This window comes from Pristiophorus japonicus, chromosome 13, assembly GCF_044704955.1.
Source record: "Pristiophorus japonicus isolate sPriJap1 chromosome 13, sPriJap1.hap1, whole genome shotgun sequence".
NCBI classification, from domain to species: Eukaryota; Metazoa; Chordata; class Chondrichthyes; family Pristiophoridae; genus Pristiophorus; species Pristiophorus japonicus.
Window position 1 is genome coordinate 172,472,131 of NC_091989.1, and position 25,447 is coordinate 172,497,577.

Below are 25,447 nucleotides of genomic sequence, written 5' to 3' on the forward strand. Positions count from 1 at the left end.
AGAGTGCGAGTGGGAGAGAGAGAGAGTGAGGGGAAGAGAACGAGAGGGAGAGAGTGAGGGGGGGAGAGTGGGGAGAGCGAGTGGGAGAGAGAGAGTGAGGGGGAGAGAACGAGTGGAAGAGAGTGAGCGGGTGAGAGTGGGGAGAGCGAGTGGGCGAGAGAGAGTGAGGGGGAGAGAATGAGTGGGAGAGAGTGAGGGAGAGAGAGGGGGAGAGAGTGGGGAGAGCGAGAGAGAGCGAGAGAGAGGGGAGAGCGAGTGGGAGAGAGAGAGTGAGGGGGAGAGAATGAGTGGGAGAGAGTGAGGGAGAGAGAGGGGGAGAGAGTGGGGAGAGCGAGAGAGAGGGGAGAGAGAGGGGAGAGAGAGGAGACGATTTTGCTCCCACACGAAAAGTTGCTTGCCTTGATTGTGTGCTAAGATTACATTGAAAACTGCATGGATATTCTCAACTAGGAACTTTATTGGGGTAAGGGGCAGTGATTATAAAGACCGAAGTTCCTCAGTGCAGTGAAACCCACTTCATGCTGGATATCAATTTTAAGTCCAGAAGAAAAATCTCCAGCCAATGCCTGCTCGTGCGGTCTACTGAATTCCCCCAGTTTTATATTATAAATGGGGCCCATTTAACTCTCACAAAACATTATAGAACTTGAGCAAACCACAACTAGCCTGTATGCAGGACTCAAACATATCGAACCCTTTTCATAAAAGCCCCACATATTACCTTAGCACCTCGCCATTACTGACCCTGGACCTGAACATAAATTGTCTGTTTTGCAGCACCTCCACAATCAATCTCTTTATCCGTCGCGCAAACACACTCATGGCTTTATTTCAGCTTCTTGCGGTATCTCAAACGTTCCATTGCTCGTAATAAATCCAACCTGCTTTCCACTTCTGGATCTTTCATTTAAAGGGCCGGTTCCAAATTTCAAACGTGAGTTTTGCCAACACCAGCAACGTGTTTTTTTAAATAAGAAGAATCAAACCATTTCAAGAAATTGATCGACATTGATGCTTCTTTAACAACTTCTTTGAGAAGTTACTGAACCCAGCAGTACAAGAGACCTGTATTAATGGGTGGTTACAGAGATCTCGGGGGAGGTGTAGGAATGGAGGTTGCAGAGATCTCGGAGGGGTGTAGGATTGGAGGAGGCTACAGAGATCTCAGAGGGGTGTAGGATTGGAGGAGGCTACAGAGATCTCGGAGGGATGTAGCATTGGAGGAGATTACAGAGATCTCGGAGGGGTGTAGGATTGGAGGAGGTTACAGAGATCTCGGGGGGGGGTGTAGGGATGGAGGAGGTTACAGATATCTTGGAGGGGTGTAGGATTGGAGGTTGCAGAGATCTCGGAGGGGTGTAGGGATGGAGGAGGTAACAGAGATCTCGGAGGGGTGTAGGGATGGAGAAAGTTATAGAGATAGCTCCTCCATCCCCACAACTGCCCCGAGATCTCTCCAGGCCCAGACATCGGCGCAGTCCCGGCCTGCAAGACAATCAGCAGGCCAGGGCCTTTGGAGGGAGCCGTGTGTGGCGGCATACCACTGCAGGGAGCAGCACGTGCTGCTGCAGGAGGGCAACGGCTGCGAAGCCAGGTCGGCGATTGCAATGCGGGCAGGCACAGAAATAGGGGCGAAGGAGTGGCAAGAGATTGTAGAAGGAAGTGATCGGGGCCCAGGAGAGGCATGAGTCTGGGGCTCAGAAGAGGCAGCACGGGCCAGCCCACACTACGATATGTGCACGCGCTAGGTCCGTGCAGCAGAGCAGGTCTCCAGTCGTCTTGGGTAATCCTTGCCACTGGACCAAGACCTAGCTCTGTCAAGCCCGTGTGGTGGCTGATGTGCAACAGCCACCACATGTAAAAAAAATCCACACACAGGTATCTTCCACCCTTCAGGATGTAGTTCGGGATCTGAAATATTCGGTCCTTCATTGAAACACCTGTGAACTCATCCCTTGTTGGCGTGGAAGCAAGTCATCCTCGCTTCGAGGGACTGCCTATGATGATGATGATTAATGTGTACACTAGAAATGGCAGAGATCCGAGCCTAATCTGTCTCTGCTCATTAACCCGAGTACGTTGCACTGGTCAGGCTTAACCGTTCTCTCAGATGTTAGTGGGGGAAACTGCTTTTGAGGGTCGCTGAACTTGGTGATCTCTCAAAATTTACTGGAATTCTTTGAGGATATAACGAGCATGGTGGATAGAGGTGTACCGATGGATGTGGTGTATTTAGATTTCCAAAAGGCATTCGATAAGGTGCCACACAAAAGGTTGCTGCAGAAGATAAAGATACGCGGAGTCAGAGGAAATGTATTAGCATGGATCGAGAATTGGCTGGCTAACAGAAAGCAGAGAGTCGGGATAAATGGGTCTTTTTCGGGTTGGAAATCGGTGGTTAGTGGTGTGCCACAGAGATCGGTGCTGGGACCACAACTGTTTACAATATACATAGATGACCTGGAAGAGGGGACAAAATGTAGTGTAACAAAATTTGCAGATGACACAAAGATTAGTGGGAAAGCGGATTGTGCAGAGGACACAGAGAGGCTGCAAAGAGATTTAGATAGGTTAAGCAAATGGGCTAAGGTTTGGCAGATGGAATACAATGTCGGAAAATGTGAGGTCATCCACTTTGGAAAAAAAAACAGTAAAAGGGAATATTATTTGAATGGGGAGAAATTACAACATGCTGAGGTGCAGAGAGACCTGGGGGTCCTTGTGCATGAATCCCAAAAAGTTAGTTTGCAGGTAATCAGGAAGGCGAATGGAATGTTGGCCTTCATTGCGAGAAGGATGGAGTACAAAAGCAGGGAGGTCCTGCTGCAACTGTATAGGGTATTGGTGAGGCCGCACCTGGAGTACCGCGTGCAGTTTTGGTCACCTTACTTAAGGAAGGATATACTAGCTTTGGAGGGGATACAGAGACGATTCACTAGGCTGATTCCGGAGATGAGAAGGTTACCTTATGATGATAGATTGAGTAGACTGGGTCTTTACTCGTTGGAGTTCAGAAGGATGAGGGGTGATCTTATAGAAACATTTAAAATAATGAAAGGGATAGACAAGATAGAGGCAGAGAGGTTGTTTCCACTGGTCGGGGAGACGAGAACTAGGGGGCACAGCCTCAAAATACGCGGGAGCCAATTTAAAACCGAGTTGAGAAGGAATTTCTTCTCCCAGAGGGTTGTGAATCTGTGGAATTCTCTGCCCAAGGAAGCAGTTGAGGCTAGCTCATTGAATGTATTAAAATCACAGATAGATAGATTTTTAACCAATAAGGGAATTAAGGCTTATGGGGAGCGAGCGGGTAAGTGGAGCTGAGTCCACGGCCAGATCAGCCATGATCTTGTTGAATGGCGGAGCAGGCTCGAGGGGCTAGATGGCCTACTCCTGTTCCTAATTCTCATGTTCTTATGTTCTTACGTAAAACCAGAGGATTGCAAATTTTCATCTCCGATATAAAATGGCCGCCTTTCTATTATTATGCTTTTGAGCCTTTAAAGTGTGGCAGATGCTCTCAAAACCCACATGCAACAAAATCATACTGATGGTGATTCCCCCTCCAATTATAACCAGTTTATCTAGGTACATTTAATGCCTGGAAAGTTGAGTATGAAAATAAGGAGCACGCAAAGATAAGGCGGCCAAGGGAGTGGGGAAGAAAAGGGGGAGAGAGAGTGAGAGAGAGGGAGAGAGAGTGAGAGAGAGGGGGGGTGAGAGAGCGGGGGAGAGAGAGGAGGGGAGAGAGAGAGCGAGAGCGAGAGCGAGAGCGAGAGCGAGAGCGAGAGAGAGAGAGAGAGAGAGAGAGAGAGAGAGAGAAAGAGAGAGAGAGAGAGAAAGAGAGAGAGAGGGGGCAGATAGAGAGGGAGAGCGAGCGAGTGGGAGAGAGAGAGGAGGGAAGAGAGTGGGGCGAGCAAGAGAGTGGGGAGAGCAATAGAGAATGGAAGAAAGGAAAGGTGGGGAGAAAGACAGGGGAGCAAGAGAGAGGAGAGAAGGGGGAGAGTTGAGAGAGAGGAGAGAATGGGGAGAGTGGGGTGAAAGGGAGAGTGAGAGGGGGGCAGAGAGAGCGAGCAAAGGGAGAGAGAGAGCAGGAGAAAGAGAGTGAGCGGGAGAGAGAGAGTGGGAGAGAAAGGGGGAGAGAGAGAGAAGGGAAGCGAGAGAGTGAGAGAGTGGGAGAGGAAGGAGAGAGGTGGCAGAGAGAGGCAGGCGAACGAGAGGAGGGAGAGAGACGAGAGAGTGGAGAATGAGGGGAGGTGGGGGGAGAAAGAGGTAGGAGAGAGCAGAGAGAGAGAAAGGTGGGGAAGAGAGGCAGGGGAACGAGAGAGGTGAGAGAGAGGGGGAGGGGAGAGGAGAGAGAGAGTGGAGAGTGAGGGGAGAAAGAGAAGGGGGAGAAGGGGAGGGGGAGAGAGAGGTGAGAGCAGAGAAAGAAAGGTGGGGAAGAGAGGCAGGGCAGCGAGAGAGCAGGCAGAAGAGAGAGAGGGAGAGAAAAATACTATCATCTCATAATTCACTTCAAATGTTCAAGGCCAAACATTGTCTATGACAGTCTGTTAGTGCTTACCTCCAAATACACCTATTACGTCTTTCCTATGTGTTACATTGTACAATCTAATCCAATTCAGATCAATTGAACTAAACTCAATTTAGTCACCCTAACGTCTGCTCTGAAGCATAGTGTTGTCCACGGGACAGTGTCAGACCACCCACCTGACATGCCCTCTGGTGTGTCAAAATAGGATGGGAAAATGGTGAAGACAGGGTCCTTATCGAAGTGTTTACACCAGCTTGATTCGAATCAATTTGCTTCTGGGTTTGCCTTTGACCAGTATCAAGAAGTGAGAGATTTGGCTCCAATCAAACATTGCCGCAAATTAATTTGCACCATTTGTGTTGTCTGCTTGATTCAAAACAGCTGCGTGTTCGACAGGGCTTTATAAACCTATAACCAGTGGGCGGGGTGGGTTTCAGTCAACATGCAATACATCACCAGTAATTCTATATTGGGATGCTAAGCTGTGCCTTTTTGACCAGCCCAAGAGTCCCATATTGTAAAGAAATGGCAGCTGTACTGAGGTTCGGCTTCCTTCAGTAATTAGGAAGCCCGGGGCCAAATTAGCACCCACCTATATATCTTAACTCAAATATTTGTAAACTAGAACTTAAAGATTGCAGGGCTAAGGGGAAAGAGCAGGGGAGTGGGACTAATTGGATAGCTTTTTCAAAGAGCAGACACAGGCACGATGGACTGAATGGCCTCTTTTTCTGCTGTTCTTTCCTACATCACAACAGTGACTACACTCCAAAAAGTACTTCATTGGCTGTAAAGCGCTTTGAGACGTCCGGTGGTCGTGAAAGGCGCAATATAATTGCAAGTCTTTCTTTCTTTTTTGTATCATTCCATGACTCTATAAATTTTTACAAGTGCCCTTACAGTACAGACAATAATGGAAGTTCCGACTAATATGATCAATTAAAAGGGGCGTTCCTTGAAGGCGCCATGAACGGTGGGATACGGATTTGTGACTACTTCCGTCATGCAGTGAGCTTCCCCCATGTCAGTCTTGTCAACATGGGAAGACACAGAACAGAGACCTTTCCTTCACCCCGAGGGAGGGGAGAGGAACAACTGCATGGGGGCAGATTTTCAGCGAGGCCGCCGCCCACCCAAGTGCCGCCCAAAGTGCCGCCGGTGGCCGCCGAGGTACCGGACGATACTTTGGATGGGATATTCATGAAGAAGGTACCTCGAAGGTCAGCGAGCAGCAAATGGACAAGGTACGCCACCAATCTGGGCGGTAGCGGGCGGGAGGTCCCATTCTCGGCGGCAGAGGCGCTTGCCGCCCAAGTGCCACCAAGGGTGGAGTTGGGCCCACGGAGGGTCGAAGACCTGAAACAAAATCACAAATAAAAAATACAAAAAATATCTGAAGACCTTCAGGGGCCCCCATCCAGGTAAGTCACTGTTGGGAAAAAAATGTTTTTAAATGTTAACTTACCTTTTTTTCAGGTTCTTCATATTCACCGTCGGGGACAGACCAGCCTGCAGCCAGCGGTCTGCCCCCGTTCTGCCGCCGAGTCCCGCCCGCAGGAATCTGGGAGCTCGGCGGGCGGGAGGTCAGTTGGGCCACTCGGCCGTCCATTGACGTCAGCGGGCGCTTCCCAGCGCCTCTCCCGCCCGTTCCAGACCACCTCCAAAAAGTGGCATTGGGCGGATCTGCAGGAGGACTGTCGGTGGCAGCGGCTGGTGGGCTGCTGAATTTCAGCCCCTGTGGCTAGTAAATCCTGAGCTGTTCCCACATACCTCCCAGTGGCAGGGATAGAGGGACACAGGCCGAGCCCAGCTGGAAAAGGGGATGTGCTGAGGTGAGACTTAAAAGAGGGACAACAGAAGAAAATAATTTACAAAGAAAAAGAGCCACTTCTTCCCAGATCTTAATTCAGGTGCCATTTTGTAAACTATTCCCATCGGTTTCTACAAGTTTGCACGTTGGTGCCAATTTATTTTAAGAGTCATAAAGAGTAGGCAGCATGGCTGAGCGGTCTAAGGTCTTCTATTTCTGTTGCAGTATCCTCTGGAGACCTGGGTTCAAATTTCATTCTGTGGAATTCTCTGCCCAAGGAAGCAGTTGAGGCTAGCTCATTGAATGTATTCAAATCACAGATAGATAGATTTTTAACCAATAAGGGAATTAAGGGTTACGGGGAGTGGGCGGGTAAGTGGAGCTGAGTCCACGGCCAGATCAGCCACGATCTTGTTGAATGGCGGAGCAGGCACGAGGGGCTAGATGGCCTACTCCTGTTCCTAATCCTTATGTTCTTATGTTCTTATTGATCATGGACAGTGCCACGATACCCTCCATCCCATGCTCTTTATATTCTCACTGACTGATGATCCGTGCTCCGACACGCACTCGATCCTATTTCCTCCATCTCCACTCCAAACTTATTGCTCATCCACCCTCACTGACCACCTCCTTCTCAAATCTGTCAGCTACCACTTCATCGTCATCATCATAGGCGGTCCCTCGAACGAGGATGACTTGCTTCCACACCAAAAGGGATGAGTTCACAGATGTTTCAATGAAGGACCCAATATTCCAGTCCTGAACTCCAGGGGTGGAAGATGCCTGCGTGTGGATTTTTTTAACGTGTGGTGACCGTTGCATTTCAGCCACATGGGCTTGACTGAGCTAGGCCTACAGGGTTAACTAGGACGAATGGAGACCTGCTCTGCTGCATGGGCCTAGTGCGCAGATAAATCGCAGTGTGGGCTGGCCCGTGCTGCCCCTGGGCCCTCTCCTCTTCTGGGTCACTTCATAATTGACCAGTGGCTCCCGTGAGTTTATCCAGTGAGTGGAGAAGACATACAGGCTGGGCTGAGATGAATTGGCTGCGATGAATTAATCTGGGATGAATTAGCAGCTTGCAACTGGGGCACCGAGGGGCACGACAGTTGGGTTAGGTTCACGCGTGAAGAATGGGCCATATGGGAGGCTGCTGCGCCCATGGAATTGAATCCCAGCACAAGTTGCACAAAGCAAATGGCAGAACCTGGGGGGGGGGAAGCACCTGGTGCAACAGGAACCGGGTGTAGCGACCAACGTAACTATGTGAAACTGAGATTTTGGGGGAAACGCCGTTAAAAGAAAGACTCGCATTTATATAGCACCGATCACAACCTGAGGACGTCCCAAAGCCAATGAAGTACTTTTGGAGTGTAGTCTCTGTTCTAATATAGGAAACCCGTGATCCTTACCAACGGATCCATCACAGACCCAATTCACGTCCAGACCGGGGTCAAGCAGGGCTGCGTCATCGCCCCAACCCTCTTCTCAATCTTCCTCGCTGCCATGCTCCACCTCACAGTTGACAAGCTCCCCGCTGGAGTGGAACTAAACTACAGAACCAGTGGGAAGCTGTTCAACCTTCGCCGTCTCCAGGCCAGGTCCAAGACCACACCAACCTCTGTCATCGAGTTACAGTACGCGGATGACGTCTGCGTCTATGCACACACAGAGGCTAAACTCCAGGACATAGTCAACATATTTACTGAGGCGTATGAAAGCGTAGGCCTTACGCTAAACATCAGTAAGACAAAGGTCCTCCACCAGCCTGTCCTCGCCACACAGCACTGCCCCCCAGACATCAAGATCCACGGCGCAGCCCTGGACAACGTGGACCACTTCCCTTATCTTGGGAGCCTCCTATCAACAAGAGCAGGCATTGATGACGAGATCTAACACCGCCTCCAGTGCGCCAGTGCAGCCTTCGGTCGCCTGAGGAAAAGAGTGTTTGAAGACCAGGCCCTCAAAACTGTCACCAAACTCATGGTCCACAGGGCTGTAGTAATACCCGCCCTCCTGTATGGCTCAGAAACATGGACCATGTACAGTAGACACCTCAAGTCGCTGGAAAAATACCACCAACGATGTCTCCGCAAGATCCTACAAATCCCCTGGGAGGAAAGACGCACCAACATTAGCGTCCTCGTCCAGACCAACATCCCCAGCATTGAAGCACTGACCACACTTGATGAGCTCCGCTGGGCAGGCCACATAGTTCGCATGCCAGACACGAAATCCCAAAGCAAGGAACTCGTCCACGGCAAACGAGCCAAAGGTGGGCTGAGGAAACGTTACAAGGACACTCTCAAAGCCTCCCTAATAAAGTGTGACATCCCCACCGATACCTGGGAGTCCCTGGCCAAAGACCGCCCTAAGTGGAGGAAGTGCATCCGAGAGGACGCTGAACTCCTCGAGTATCATCACCGAGAGCATGCAGAAAACAAGCGCAGGCAGCGGAAGGAGCGTGCGGCAAACCAGGCTCCCCGCCTACCCTTCCCTTCAACCACTGTCTGTCCCACCTGTGACAGAGACTGTGGTTCTCGTATTGGACTGTACAGCCACCTAAGAACTCATGCTAAGAGTGGAAGCAAGTCTTCCTCGATTCCAAGGGACTGCCTATGATGATGATGATAGGAAACACGGTGGCTAATTTGCGCACAGCAAGCTCCCTCAAACAGCAACGTGATAATGATCAGATAAATTGTATTTCTTTTAGTGATGTTGATTGAGGGATAACTTCCCTGCTTGCCTTCAAAATAGTGCCGTGGGATCTTTTACATCCACCTGAGAGAGCAGACATGGCCTTGGTTTAATGTCTCATCCGAAAGATGGCACCTCTGACAGTGCAGCACTCCACTGGAGTGTCAACCTAGATTTTTATTTTCAAGTCTATGGAGTGGGACTTGAACCCACAACCTTCTGACTCAAAGACGAGGGTGCTACCCACTGAGCCAAAGCTGACCCTTGACCACAAAACAAATCTGCCCAAACCGCCAACCTATGGTAACGCCTCCCTTTAATGGCAGAACAATACAATCAGACAAATATGATTGCTGCAGCTCTTGCTAAGCTGCGACACTTACGTCAAGCGCAGGCTTTGCGTTGTTGCAAATGGACAGGACATGCGAGACTCCATTCTTCACCAAGTTGTCTTTGTCCTGGGAGTCTGAGGGGAAGAGTAAATACAAAGACCATTTTCATAGTGACTGAACACCTACGTAATGTTGCACCTTAGCGACATCATCCAAAAACACAGCGTTAGTTCCCACATGTACACTGATGACACCCAGCTCTACCTCACTATCACTTCTCTCAACACCTCCACAGTCTCTAAATTGTCAGACTGCTTGTCCGACATCCAGTTCTGGATGAGCAGAAATGTTCTCCAATTGAATATTGGGAAGATCGAAGCCATTGTTTTCGGTCCCCGCCACAAACTCTGTTCCCCATCTCTCTCCCCAACTTCTGTCTGAGGCTGAGTCACACCATTCGCAACCTTGGTGTCATATTTGACCTGAAATGAGTTTTCTACCACATATTCGCAGCATAACTAAGACACTCTATATCCACCTCCGTAAAATCACCCATCTCTGCCCTTGCCTCAGCTCATCCGCTGCTGAAACCCTCATTCGTGCCTTTGTTACCTCAAATCTTGACCACTACGACGCACTCCTGGTTGGCCTTCCACATTCTACCCTACGTAAACTAAAATTAATCCAAAACTCGGCTGACTGTGTCACTCGCACCAATTCCCGCTCACTCATCACCCCCTGTGCTCGCTGACCTACATTGGCTCCCGGTTAAGCAACACATCGACTTCAAAATTCTTATCCTTGTTTTCAAATCCCTCCAAGGCCTCGCTCCTCCCTATCTCTATAATCTCCTTCAGCCCCACAATTCCCCGAGATATCTGCGCTCCTCTAATTCTGCCCTCTTGAGCATCCCTGATTATAATCGCTCAAACATTTGTGGCCGTGCCTTCTGTTGCCTCGGCCCTAAACTCTGGAACTCCCTGCCTAAACCTCTCCATCTCTCTACCTCTCTTTCCTCCTTGAAGACACTCCTTAAAACCTACCTCTTTGACCAAGCTTTTGGTTACCTGCCTTAATTTCTCCCTTTGTGGCTCGGTGTCAAATTTTTTAAATCTCATAATACTCCTGTGAAGCGCCTTGGGACATTTCACTACATTAAAGGCGCTATATAAATATAAGTTGTTGCTGTTGTTGTTATACACACGATGGCCCAGAACTTGCGGTCAGTGGCGAAGCAAAGTCGCTTGCCGCTGGCCCCGAAGAAAGCTGCCCACGAAGATCTCGCGATCACTGCGGCGAGAAGCTTGCCTTTTTCAACAAGCAATTGAGATCAGTGTAGAATATTGTGGAATCCCAAATGTGATGCTTCTCTGACATCAACAAGTAGCCAATCACAATGCAGAATTCTCACAGACAGGAAACCAGGAAGTGAAGAAGTTGCTTTCATCTGGACTTTTAAAAAATGTTACAGAGAGCAAAACAAAGATTGTGGGTCTTACATGGGGGAAAGGTAAACCTGAAATAAATATTAACAAACTTTTAAAAAATATAAATTTTTTTTTTAATTTCTTAAAAATATTCATGGAGGAAGTTGACACTCCACAAATATAAAATTAGTTTTTCAGGGCCATATTGGCCCAGAAATTCCGGTTTCTCCTCGCCGCGGGCATTCGACTGGATTCTAGAAAAAATAAACGCACTTACCTGAAGCTGCTTCGCCCATGAGAGATCCTGGTCCTGAGGCCTCCACTGACTGCGTGTTGCAGCACGTGCATGTCGGGATGTGCGCAGGCCTGGAGCTGCAGTCACATGGCTCTGGGTAGCCAATCAGGTAGAGTATACTCTCATTCATAATAATGGGAACTCCGTAAGTTGGAGTTCCTATTATTATGAATGAGAAACAGCCCCCAAACACACATAACCAATAGTAAAAGATAGAAAAATGCACAACATATTTTTATTAATTTAAATTCATTATTTATGTATTTAAAAAATACATATTTTTCCGATTCTTTTTAAAAAATTTTAAATTATGGTTTAAAATAAACTTACCGTAGTGGGGAGGGTTTTTAACGATAAAATGTGTTTTAAAAATTTTATTTTACAATGTTTTTATGTGTTTTAAAACTCTTACGCCTGTAAAAGTAGGCTATGCGTCTGCTTTTATCTGGCGCAAGAGTTTTCAGGACATTTGCTGGGCAAGAGACGGGTAAATATCTCAATCTTGCCCTTGCAAATGTCCTCGCTCCCGAGATATGGAGGATCTGTCCATCTTGGCAGATCGGAAAAGTCGGTTTTCAGTGCATGCACATTGTGCGCTGAAAACCGGCTTTTGCGATGACTTCCCGGGTCCGTACACACTCCGTAAGGACCCGAGCAGGCCGGGATTTCTGGGCCAATATGTGTTTAGCAGTCAATACGCTGTTAAAACCCCAGTTACACCTAATTCAAAAGGGGCTAAACTTAATGGGGTATTTAACAGGGATATTAGTGCTGTGAAAACCCAAGTTTTCATCAGTTTCACCCATTTCACTGTTTACACCGATTGCCGGCTATGGTCAGGGGGGTGGGGAGCAGGATGGGAACGTGCAGTGTCGGAGCAGTGAGTGACTGACCGCAACTTCAGGATTTCCGCGTTAGGGTGCGCACGCGTTCAATCCTGAAGTTGTGGTTGGTTTCAAAGGCGTAACAACAGCGAACGCTGTTAGTTCGTTGCTATTACCCACCACAAATTCCAGGCCAACGTCGTGCAAAGGATAACAGAGTGAGATACAATGTTGCGCTTGACATTCTATGTAACTGTGGCATGTGGGTACCATCACACGTAGTGAAAGTCACTCCCACGGTTATTTTCCAATAGCACACACGGCTACATGTGTTTGTGGGGATTTTCAACGCTGATTTTGACTAACATTAAGCGCTGATCCACTTTGAAACAAGGTGCAGTGAAGGTAACGAGGCAAGATCAGCACAGATAACAAAAAGAAACGCAAACACTACAAACATTGAAACATACAAAATTCTTATAGGGCTTGACTGGATAAATGCAGGGAGAATGTTTCCTCTGGCTGGGGAACTAGGAGTCACAGTCTCAGACTAAGCGGTCGGCCATTTAGGACTGAGATGAGGAGAAACTTCTTCACTCAGAGGGTGGTGAATCTCTGGAATTCTCTACCCCAGAGGGCTGTGGAGGCTCAGTCGTTGAGTATTTTCAAGACTGAGATCGATAGATTTTTGGATATTAAGGGAATCAAGGGACATGGAGACAGTGCAGGAAAGTGGAGTTAAGGTAGAAGATCAGCCATGATCTCATTGAATGGCGGAGTAGGCTCGAGGGGCCGAATGGCCTACTCCTGCTCTCAATTTTTATGTTCTTAAACCTCCAAAATGAAAGAGAAAATGCTGGCTATGCACAGTGGATTGATGACCTTTGGAACAGAGATATCGGTCAGTGTTTCGGGTGGGGCTTTGTCAGAATGAATTGTCCCGCCTAAACGATGACAGAAGACAATGGGGCTGCAGCCAAGTCTTCCTGTTCCTCCTTGTGTATCAGCAAAAAGCTCCTAAAATAAATCACAGCAAGGAGAGATTCCCATTCTCTTGAGCGGTTGCACAGAAGGCAATGCCACTGCCTGTTCCAATCAGGCTCCTCAACTGACTGTTTGCAGCCTTCCATTTCACTCTAAATGAAGACTGTTACAGAATAGAAACTGCAAGAAATCATCAGAGCTCCGACACCACTTATCCATACAGCGATTCTTCACTTCAACCTCTGTACGGTTCATTTGAAATTCTCTGCCTCTGTCTTTTTTAAATCCGATATAGAATCGTAGAATATTGCAGCACAGAAGGAGGCCATTCGGCCCATTGAGTAGGAGTCGGCTCTTTCGAAGAGCCATCCGGTCAGTCCCACTGCCCCCCGCTCGTTCCCCATATCCCTGCATTCTTTTTCTCCTTCAAGTATTTATCCAATTCCCTTTTGAAGGCTACTATTGAATCTCCATCCGCCGCCCTATCAAGCAGTCCATTCCCAATCATAGAAAACATAGAAATTTACAGCGCAGAAGGAGGCCATCTCGGCCAACGTGTCCGCGCCGGCCGACAAAGAGCCCCTCGGTCAGCAGCCCTGAATCCTAATCATTCGTTGCATAAAAAAAATATTTTCCCTCATGTCGCCTTTGAAATAAATTATATTCTTTTTCTTTCTTTGTCTCCACTCCTCTCCTGAAGGCACCACTCTCTTGCTGGGGTTCAGTTCCATGGGCAGTAGGCATACTCTGGCACCTCTCTCAACTGCCCAATATTTGCGGACGGACCTATTTAACCATGGGGCCTAGCTCAGCTGAGCCGGTCCTGCTATCACCTGGCAACCCAATGGGTGTGCGCTTTGTAGTAGCCACTGGGTGGCAATCAAGAGCAGGCTCCGGCCTTTTGGCTAAGATCTGCATAACTAACCTGACCAGCCACCATGACGTCCGGGTGGTTTCTCCCTGGTCAGGAAGGTATATGCTTACATTTTTGTAAACAGGAGGTGGGTGGGATTGGTGACCCATCCACCTCCACGGAGGTGTGTGGGGGACCTGACCCATCCACCTCCATGGCACGAACCTGGTATTGCAGTACTTCCAGGAACGGTGCAGTGGCTCTAGGCCTTTTGGCTAAGAGCATTGGCGCAGAGTGATCCTTGACTGGTGCAGGGTGACCTCTGGCGTTTGTGACTTGACAAAGAATTGGAAACGATTGGCTATGAATTTATAAAAAAAAAAAAATCAAGAGCAGGAACCCCGGCTGATGTTATTTTTCTCCTCTTGCCTAGCTCAGGTTTACTGAGACCATTTGTAATCATCATCATCATAGGCAGTCCCTCGGAATCGAGGAAGACTTGCTTCCACTCTTAACATGAGTCCTTAGGTGGCTGTACAGTCCAATACGAGAACCACAGACTCTGTCACAGTTGGGACTGACAGTCGTTGAGGAAAGGGGTGGGTGGGACTGGTTTGGCACATGCTCTTTCCGCTGCCTGCGCTTGATTTCTGCATGCTCTCGGCATTGAGACTCGAGGTGCTCAGCGGCCTCCCGGATGCACTTCCTCCACTTTGGGCGGTCTTGGGCCAGGGACTCCCAGGTGTCAGTGGGATGTTGCACTTTATCAGGGAGGCTTTGAGGGTGTCCTTGTAACGTTTCCGCTGTCCAGCTTTGGCTCGTTTGCCGTGAAGGAGTTCCGAGTAGAGCGCTTGCTTTGGGAGTCTCGTGTCAGGCATGTGAACTATGTGGCCTGCCTAGCAGAGCTGATCAAGTGTGGTCAGTGCTTCAATGCTGGGGATGTTGGCCTGGATGAGGACGCTAACATTGGTGCATCTGTCCTCCCAGATCTTGCGTAAACAGCGTTGATGGTATTTCTCCAGCGACTTTAGGTGTCTACTGTACATGGTCCATGTTTCTGAGCCATTCAGTAGGGTGGGTATTACTACAGCCTTGTAGACCATGAGCTTGGTGGCAGTTTTGAGGCCCTGGTCTTCAAACACTCTTTTCCTCAGGCAGCCAAAGGCTGCACTGGTGCACTGGAGGCAGTGTTGGATCTCAATGCCTGCTCTTGTTGATAGGAGGCTCCCAAGATAAGGGAAGTGGTCCACGTTGTCCAGGGCCGCGCTGTGGATCTTGGTGATTGGGGGGCAGTGCTCTGTGGCGAGGACAGGCTGGTGGAGGACCTTTGTCTTACTGATGTTTAGCTTAAGGCCCATGCTTTCATGTGCCTCAGTAAATACGTCAACTATGTCCTGGAGTTCAGCTTTTGTATATGCGCAGACGCAGAGTCCTACTCTGACTAGCACGTGGTACTGATAGTAATCTCGGGATTGCTACCAGTGCCACGTGCTAGTCAGAGTTAGGAATCGCAGGATAGCACAGATGAATACGTAGCTTGAGCAGTGGTGCAGCAGGGAGGGATTCAAATTCCTGGGGCATTGGAACCGGTTCTGGGGAAGGTGGGACCAGTACAAACCGGACGGTCTGCACCGAGGCAGGACCGGAACCAATGTCCCGGGGGAGCGTTTGCGACTGCTGTTGGGGAGGAGTTAAACTAATATGGCAGGGGGATGGGAACCAATGCAGGGAGACAGAGGGAAACAAAATGGAGACAGAAGCAAAAGACAGAAAGGAGATGAGTAAAAGTGGAGGGCAGAGAAACCCAAGGCAAAAAACAAAAAGGGCCAATGTACAGCAAAATTCTAAAGGGTCAAAGTGTAATAAAAAGGCAAGCCTGAAAGCTCGGTGCCTCAATGCGAGGAGTATTCAGAACCCAGGAGAGGGCTCTGAGCTAGTTCGAGTGGGTGAGAGCGCAGATGAACAGGACCCCAAGAAAGAATGCAAAAGGCAGGAGGCAACAGAGCACAGTAGCACTGGGGTAAGTGTAAACCACAAGGTGATAGGAAGGGACAATATATATGAATATAAAGGGGCTGCAGGAGGGGTCAAAACTAAAAATCATGGTTTAAAAGCTAGTATTAAAACACTTTACCTAAACGCACGCAGCATTCGAAATAAAGTAAATGAGTTGACGGCACAAATCATTACAAATGGTTTTGATTTGGTGGCCATTACAGAAACGTGGTTGCAGGGTGGCCAAGACTGGGAATTAAACACACAGGGGTATCTGACAATTCGGAAAGATAGACAAGAAGGGAAAGGAGGTGGGGTAGCTCTATTAATAAAGGATGATATCAGGGCAGTTGTGAGAGACGATATTGGCTCTAATGAACAAAATGTTGAATCATTGTGGGTAGAGATTAGAGAGAGTAGGGGAAAAAGTCACTGGTGGGCGTAGTTTATAGGCCCCCAAATAATAACTTCACAGTGGGTAGACAATAATCAAGGGAATAATAGAGGCATGTGAAAAAGGAACGGCAGTAATCATGGGGGATATTAACCTACGTATCGATTGGTCAAATCAAATCGCACGGGGTAGCTTGGAGGAGGAATTCATAGAATGCATACGGGATTGTTTCTTAGAACAGTATGTTACAGAACCTACAAGGGAGCAAGCTATCTTAGATCTGGTCCTGTGTAATGAGACAGGAATAATAAACAATCTCCTCGTAAAAGTTCCTCTTGGAATGAGTGATCACAGTATGGTTGAATTTGTAATATAGATTAAGGGTGAGGAAGTAGTGTCTCAAACGAGCATACTATGCTTAAACAAAGGGGACTACAGTGGGATGAGGGCAGAGTTAGCTAAAGTAGACTGGGAATACAGACTAAACGGTGGAACAATTGAGGAACAGTGGAGGACTTTTAAGGAGCTCTTTCATAGTGCTCAACAAAAATATATTCCAGTGAAAAAGAAGGGCGGTAAGGGAAGGGATAACCAGCCGTGGATAACCAAGGAAATAAAGGAGAGTATCAAATTAAAAAACAATGCGTATAAGGTGGCCAAGATTAGTGGGAAACTAGAAGATTGGGAAAATTTTAAACGACAGCAAAGAAAGCAATAAAGAAAGGAAAGATAGATTACGAAAGTAAACTTGCGCAAAACATAAAAACAGATAGTAAAAGCTTTTACTGATATATAAAACGGAAAAGAGTGACTAAAGTAAATGTTGGTCCTTTAGAAGATGAGAAGGGGGATTTAGTAATGGGAAATGTGGAAATGGCTGAGACCTTAAACAATTATTTTGCTTCGGTCTTCACAGTGGAAGACACAAAAACCATGCCAAAAATTGCTGGTCACGGGAATGTGAGAAGGGAGGACCTTGAGACAATCACTATCACTAGGGAGGTGGTGCTGGACAGGCTAATGGGACTCAAGGTAGACAAGTCCCCTGGTCCTGATGAAATACATCCCAGGGTATTAAAAGAAATGGCGGAAGTTATAGCAGATGCATTCGTTATAATCTACCAAAATTCTCTGGACTCTGGGGAGGTACCAGTGGATTGGAAAGCAGCTAATGTAATGCCTCTGTTTAAAAAAGGGGGCAGACAAAAGGCAGGTAACTATAGGCCGGTTAGTTTAACATCTGTAGTAGGGAAAATGCTTGAAGCTATCATTAAGGAAGAAATAGCGGGACATCTAGATAGGAATAGTGCAATCAAGCAGACACAACAACGATTCATGAAGGGGAAATCATGTTTTACTAATTTACTGGAATTCTTTGAGGATATAACGAGCATGGTGGATAGAGGTGTACCGATGGATGTGGTGTATTTAGATTTCCAAAAGGCATTCGATAAGGTGCCACACAAAAGGTTACTGCAGAAGATAAAGGTACGCGGAGTCAGAGGAAATGTATTAGCATGGATCGAGAATTGGCTGGCTAACAGAAAGCAGAGAGTCGGGATAAATGGGTCCTTTTCAGGTTGGAAATCGGTGGTTAGTGGTGTGCCACAGGGATCGGTACTGGGAACACAACTGTTTACAATGTACATAGATGACCTGGAAGAGGGGACAGAGTGTAGTGTAACAAAATTTGCAGGTGACACAAAGATTAGTGGGAAAGCGGGTTGTGCAGAGGACACAGAGAGGCTGCAAAGAGATTTAGATAGGTTAAGCGAATGGGCTAAGGTTTGGCAGATGGAATACAATGTTGGAAAATGTGAGGTCATCCACCTTGGAAAAAAAACAGTAAAAGGGAATATTATTTGAATGGGGAGAAATTACAACATGCTGCAGTGCAGAGGGACCTGGGGGTCCATGTGCATGAATCCCAAAAAGTTAGTTTGCAGGTGCAGCAGGTAATCAGGAAGACGAATGGAATGTTGGCCTTCATTGCGAGAGGGATGGAGTACAAAAGCAGGGAGGTCCTGCTGCAACTGTACAGGGTATTGGTGAGGCCGCACCTGGAGTACTGTGTGCAGTTTTGGTCACCTTACTTAAGGAAGGATATACTAGCCTTGGAGGGGGTACAGAGACGATTCACTAGGCTGATTCTGGAGATGAGGGGGTTACCTTATGATGATAGATTGAGTAGACTGGGTCTTTACTCGTTGTGGTTCAGAAAGATGAGGGATGATCGTGTAGAAACATTTAAAATAATGAAAGGGATAGACAAGATAGAGGCAGAGAGGTTGTTTCCACTGGTCGGGGAGACTAGAACTAGGGGGCCACAGCCTCAAAATACGGGGGAGCCTATTTAAAACTGAGTTGAGAAGAAATTTCTTCTCCCAGAGGGTTGTGAATCTGTGGAATTCTCTACCCAAGAATGCAGTTGAGGCTAGCTCATTGAATGTATTCAAGTCACAGATAGATAGATTTTTAACCAATAAGGGAATTAAGGCATATGGGGAGCGGGCGGGTAAGTGGAGCTGAGTCCACGGCCAGATCAGCCATGATCTTTTTGAATGGTGGTGCAGGCTCGAGGGGCTAGATGGCCTACTCCTGTTCCTAATTCTTATGTTCTTATGTTCTTATGACTGGGCCTGTGTTCACTGGAGTTTAGAAGGATGAGAGGGGATCTCATAGAAACATATAAAATTCTGATGGGACTGGACAGTTTAGATGCAGGAAGAATGTTCCCGATGTTGGGGAAGTCCAGAACCAGGGGACACAGTCTAAGGATAAGGGGTAAGCCATTTAGGACCGAGATGGGAAGAAACTGCTTCACTCAGAGAGTTGTTAACCTGTGGAATTCCCTACCGCAGAGAGTTGTTGATGCCAGTTCATTGGATATATTCAAGAGGGAGTTAGATATGGCCCTTACAGCTAAAGGGATCAAGGGGTATGGAGAGAAAGCAGGAAAGGGGTACTGAGCTGAATGATCAGCCATGATCTTATTGAATGGTGGTGCAGGCTTGAAGGGCCGAATGGCCTACTCCTGCACCTATTTTCTATGTTTCTATGTTTCTATGTCCGTGTACTGTAGCTCGATGACAGAGGTTGGGGTGGTCTTGGACCTGGCCTGGAGACGGCGAAGGTTGAACAGCTTCCCACTGATTCTATGGTTTAGTTCCACTCCAGCGGGGAGCTTATCGACTGTGAGGTGGAGCATGGCAGGGGGGAAGATCGAGAAGAGGGTTGGGGTGATGACGCAGCCCTGCTTGACCCCGGTCCAGACGTGGATTGGGTCTGTGATGGATCCGTTAGTAAGGATCACGGCCTGCAGGCAGATGACGGTGATGAACTTTTGGGGGCATCCAAAACGGAGGAAAGCGCTCCACAGACCCTCGCGGTTGACAGCGTCAAAGGCCTTTGTAAGGTCGAAGAAGGCCATGTATAAGGGCTGCCACTCTTCCCTACATTTTTCTTGCAGCTGTCGTGCTGCAAAAATCATGTCCGTTGTGCCCCGTAGGGGACGAAATCCGCACTGCGACTCCAGGAGGAGCTCCTCGGCCACAGGGAGAAGATGGTTGAGGAGGATTCTAGCGACAACTTTCCCAGTGGCTGATAGCAGGGAGATTCCCCTGTAGTTGCCGCAGTCGGACTTGTCCCCTTTTTTAAAGATGGTCACGATCACTGCATCTCTGAGATCTCCCGGCATGCTCTCCTCCCTCCAGATGAGGGAGATGAGGTCATGTATCCTCGCCAACAGCGCCTCTCCGCGATACTTTAGCGCCTCAGCAGGGATTCCACCCGTAGCTTTGTTGTTTTTAAGCTGTTTTATGGCTTTTTCTACCTCGTGCAGTGTTTGCAATATCCTAGTTCTAAAGGGGCAATTTTAAAAATGCTTCTTCACTCAAACAAGTGAAAACAGTGCTATAAAGCAAAAATAATACATCTTAAAATGTCGGCATGCATTCCCTTGAGTATAGAAGAATATGAGACGATCTAATTGAGGTGTTTAAGACGATTAAATAGGGTCGCTGGAGAGAAACTAATCCCTCTGGTGGGTGAATCCAGAACAAGTGGGTATAACTTTAAAATTAGAGCTAGGCAGTCCAGGGGATGGTATCAGGAAGCACTTCTGCACACAAAGGGTAGTGGAAATCTGGAACTCTCTCTATTATGTATGTCGGCACCTTGTTAATGACTCCACGAGGCAGGGGTATGGTACTCAAAGTGTGTAGACTGTAATCCTTTATTTGCAGCTCCTAGAGTGAGGACCCCAAGCTGTGAGCTCCCTTTTATACTGGGTTACCTGCAGTGTGCTGGTGATCCTTAGGTCTCCAGCAGCAGCCACCCCCTGGTGTACAGGTAAGGTGTGTACAGGGTAAAGGTACATTCAGTGTTACATACATCATATAACAATACAAGCACGCATACATAACACTCCCCACCTAAGCATTTTTCAAGTCCTTATTGTCATGACCCGGGGAGATGATCAGTGGTGGGCTGTGGGAGGTTGTGGTGAGGGTTGTGTGGGTGCCAGGTGTGATCCCTGTACTTGAGGCTGGCCTCGTACATTTCCCTCCCCCCCCCCCCCTCACACACAGACCATGTGGGTGTCACTGTTGTGGGATTCCCTCAGTGGGGTAGCCAGTGCAGCAGTGGATAGGGTACATACTCGGTGGTGTGGGTAAGTGTAAAGGTACATTCAGTGTTACATACATCATGTAACAATGCAAGCATGCATACATAACACTCTCCCCCAAACGCTGTTGAGGCTGGGGGGTCAATTGGAAATTTCAAAACTGAGACTGATAGACTTTGGTTGGATAACTGCATTAAGGGTTACGGAACTAAGGCAGCTGGATGGAGTTAAGACACAGACCAGCCTAATCTGATCTAATTGAATGGCGGAACAGGCTTGAGGGGCTGAATGGCCTACTCCCGTTCCTATATATGGATTAAATAGGGACAGCAAAAGGGAAAAGTAGCAAGAAAAAGTAAGGGTATGGTCAAAAAGGGTTGAGCTCTGATTAACATCCTGTCGTTTAATCCTAACAGTTACACAATTACACTAAATATACACACAGGAAGTACTGAAAACCTCACAGAGCAAGTGGTGAACTTTCAGACAGCTAAGGAAAGGGCCTCTGCCATTCTGTATACACAGATTTCTCTTCAAGACAATTACTATTTGTATTCAGATTTTTTTTTCAGGTCTCCCAACTAAGGGAAATAAATATAGTTGACATATTTATCAATGAGATGGGTGAGGTGACAAGGACTGATCCAAAACTGTATATTGTAACCAGATATTTTACTGATATATAAAATGAGAAGCTGAATTGTTTACAGTGAACCTGGTGCCGGATTAGTTCGGGGATCCTTCCATACTGACAGCCATCAGTTTTACGCGTTGCTGCTCACGCACCCTGCTTTAGGGATAGAGGGGAAGGCCTTCTATATAGGAACGGGAGTAGGCCATTCAGCCCCTCAAGCCTGTTCCGCCATTCAATTGGATCAGATTAGGTGTGTAGATTTTCCCTCCCACTGTTTTAACACATATATTATTCTCCATTCGTAGAATCGTAGAAAGATACAGCACAGAAGGAGGCCATTCAATCCATCGTGCCTGTGCCAGCTCTTCGAAAGAGCTATCTAAGTAGTCCCACTCCCCTGCTCTTTCCCCACAGCCCTGCGATTTTTCACCATCAAGTGTTTATCCAATTCCCCACTGAAAGTTATTACTGAATCCCCTTCCACCACCCTTTAAGGCAGTGTGTTCCAGATCACAACAACTCGCTACGTAAAAATAAATGTTTTCCTCATGTCGCCTCTTGTTCTTTTGCCAATTACTTTTCTTTGAGGTTCCCCTCACCAGCTCACTCACTATTCCACCATGTGAGGTGCACGTCTCCCAGGCCTCTGCAAATCCCATTTTGCTCCGGAGCCTCGTAACTTAGCACGACCGTCGCTCTACAGTGGCAAGGTAGCACCCTCGCCTCCGAGTGAGAAGGCTGTGGGTTCAAGTCCCCCTCCAGGGAGGGGGACTTGAGCACATAAATCTAGGCTGACACTCCAATGTAGTGCTGAGAGAGCGCTGCACTGTTGGAGGTGCCGCCTTTCGGATGAGATGTTAAACCGAGGCCCTTTCAGGTGAAGATCCCACCTGAAACAGTAGCAATTCCAGAGGGCACTTTCTGTATTCCTAACCAACAAAGTTAGAAAGGAATCACTATGATACTCGATACACATTATAAATGGAAATTAAACTTCAGGGGGTTGAAAATTTACTTTAATAACAAGTGTGTTCTTATTTCCTCTGCTTGGGGAGTCAGCGACTGGGGAGGGGGGAATCATCAGTTCAGAACTGTCACTGAGAGTGAGGGAATGGGTTTGGAGGAATGTCTTTACAAAGCGGGTTGTTGGATCGTGGATTGCTTTGCCACAGAGAGTGGTTGAAGCAGAGACTGCTGCATCTTTTAAGGGAAAAGTGGACAACTACTTGAACAGAGGAAGACACAAGGCTGTTGGAGGAGAGCTAGGCAGCGGTATTGGTTTTGGATGGCTCTATCAATTAGCTGGCTCAGAAATAATGGGCCGAACGGCCTCTTTCTGTACTGTACAGTTCTATGGCATGAAATTCTATTGTCTGCCAACATAGGAATTTTAAAACAGGCTTTGTTCAAATGGCGGGCAGAAGAATTTCATGAGATGTTAATGCAATTTCAACCCATTTTGATAACATGACTATATATAGTGATAACTGCACTTACCTCTAATATTTCCAAGGTAGAGGCCATCTAAAATCTAGCAAAAGAAGAAAATGTCTTCATTAAATCAAGAATCCATTTTCCAAATTATAGCCACATGACTAACAGCCAGCTCAAGCATACCAATAAATCCAGCTTCTCCGAAAACTCATAGAATCATAGAATAGTACAGCACTGAAGGAGGCCATTCGGCCCATCGAGTCTGCACCGGCTCTTTCGAAGAGCAATCCAGTTCATCCCACTCCCCAGCTCTTTCCCCATATCCCTACAATTTTTTCTCCTTCAAATATTTATCCAATTCCCTTTCGAAGGCGACTATTGACTATTGTATCCTCCATCCCATCAGCCAGTGCATTCCAAATCCTAGCCTGTACTCTACAACAAATGCGAGGCCATCAACAATGAGCTTGATGCACTGAGCCATACAGACCAGAACCTGCCATGGGCTTCCATTCCCAGTCTGCGCTTTGTTTGTTAATCTCAGGGTGCTTCAATCGGCCTCAGCGTTCCTGGGTAGGAGATGCGGGTAGGGCGGGCGATGTACAGCTCAGACTGCCTATGCCATTTGCCAGCCAGCAACTCCTATGAAAGACACAAGTGCTTGGGTATCAGGTGAAGGCAGGATCGGGTTCAGGAGCGATTTCCTCTGTGGACGAGCAGATTGACAACGCTCACCGCCCGGGGTGACGCGTAAAGAATGTTCACTCATTTGAGGTACCGGAGGGCTGCTGGCAACTGCAGAGCTGATGGTGCGTGACTTGGAGGGGAACTTGGAGGCGCTGATGTCCCCATGCATGCACCCTGCTGCCCTTGTCCTTCTAGGTGGCAGAGGTCGTGGGTTCGGGAGGTGCTGTCGAAGAAGCCTTGGTGAGTTGCTGCAGTGCATCCTGTGGCTAGCACACACTGCAGCCACGGCGCGCCGGTGGTGGAGGGAGTGAGTGTTTAAGGAGGTGAGTGGGCTGCCGATCTGTCGGATTGCTTTGACCTGGATGGTATCTAGCCATCCAGGCAAGTGAAGAGTATTCCATAGGGGTACGGTAGCATAGTGGTTATATTACTGGACTAGTAAATTCAGTTAATTAAAGAAAGCTGGAGTATAAAGCTAGTATCAGTAATGGGGACCATGAAACAATGGATTGTTGCAAAAACCCATCTGGTTTACTAATGTTCTTTGGGGAAGGAAATCTGCCGCCCTTACCCGGTCTGGCCTATAAGCGACTCCAGTCCCACAGCAATGTGGTTGACTCTTCACTGCCCTCTGAAATGGCCCAGCAAATTACTCAGTTGTATAAGGTGGCTCACCACCGCCCTCTCGAGGGCAATTAGGGATGAGCAATAAATGCTGGCCTTGCCAGCGACGCCCACATCCCCATGACAAATAAATAAAATTTAAAAATTAATCTCTAACTACATTACTGAATTCATCACTTACATTTCTTTTAAGATAAAATGACCAAGGCCTGTAATGCAGGACGCAATCAACCAAGATTGTAAAAGAGAAGGTGAGAAAGACTAAAGTTGTGGTGAGGTTTGGACAACAAGTTTGGATTTTAAAAGGCTGGAAGTTATAGGAGGAAGGGACTACAGCGGTTCAAGAAGATGGCTCACCACAGCTTCTCGAGGGCAATTAGGGATGGGCAATAAATGCTGGCCTTGCCCGTGACGCCCATATCCCAGAAACGAATCATTTAAAAAGTGTTGATGGAGAAGAGGCAACTAAGGTGTTTCACACCGGTGGCCCAATGAGCTTGACGTTAACACAGTGGGGACACAGGAAGGATGCGGAGCATGTAGAATGGCATATTGGCAGCTTAGGAGGAAATAAGATGCAGAAATTAACCTTTAAAGTCTTGATTTCCAGTGGGTTTGTTTAAAATCTTGCATTGCACCTGTCCTACACAATGTCTGTCTGCCCGCTGACAATTCACAGGCACACGAACTATCAGCACTGACCCTGCATTGGGCTTTTAGGATTCTTCTCACACAGCCCACATACCTGGAGTCAGGGCTTTACTCAACAGCTGTTCACATTTGTGCCTTTTGTAAAATCACACAGAGGTGAGGCGTTCTGTGATTGGCTAGACTAATCCTTTGAGCATTAAATGCCTTTTGCACCTCTCCAGATAGAACCTCCTGATCTATCATGTAACGTGTGCAAAGGTATCTGTGCATTGCAAAAGCTTCAGGGGATTAGTCTTGGGATCAGTGCTTACGTGTAATGTTCACTCCTGTGCCTGTCCCACAAGAGCAATTCTCAGAATATCCCCTACTGAAGGACTCCGCCATGGAGCCCACGAGTCATGCATTTGAACCCTGAACGTTCACACGGAAGTACTCTACTGACCCTATGGAGCACATTTCAAGCTTAAACTCTCTGGAATTTGGAAGAATGAGAGGTGATCTGATTGAAACATATAAGATTTGGAGGGGGATTGACAGGGTAGATGCTGAGAGGTTGCTTCCCCTGGCTGGAGAGTCTAGAATTAGGGGACATAATCTCAGGATAAGGGGTCGGCCATTTAAGACTGAGATGAGGAAGAA

General features: G+C 47.6%; 1 protein-coding gene across 1 annotated transcript in view; it reads right to left on the minus strand.

Annotated features, from left to right (window-relative positions):
• Positions 1–25,447, minus strand: part of dusp22a (dual specificity phosphatase 22a) — a 362,961-nt gene that overhangs the window by 175,269 nt on the left and 162,245 nt on the right. Inside the window, exons 3-4 of the mRNA XM_070897023.1 lie at positions 22,910–22,943; positions 9,431–9,513 (exon numbers count right to left, since the gene is read on the minus strand). Coding sequence (XP_070753124.1) covers positions 9,431–9,513; positions 22,910–22,943 — 117 coding nt within the window. The remainder of the gene's footprint in view (positions 1–9,430; positions 9,514–22,909; positions 22,944–25,447) is intronic.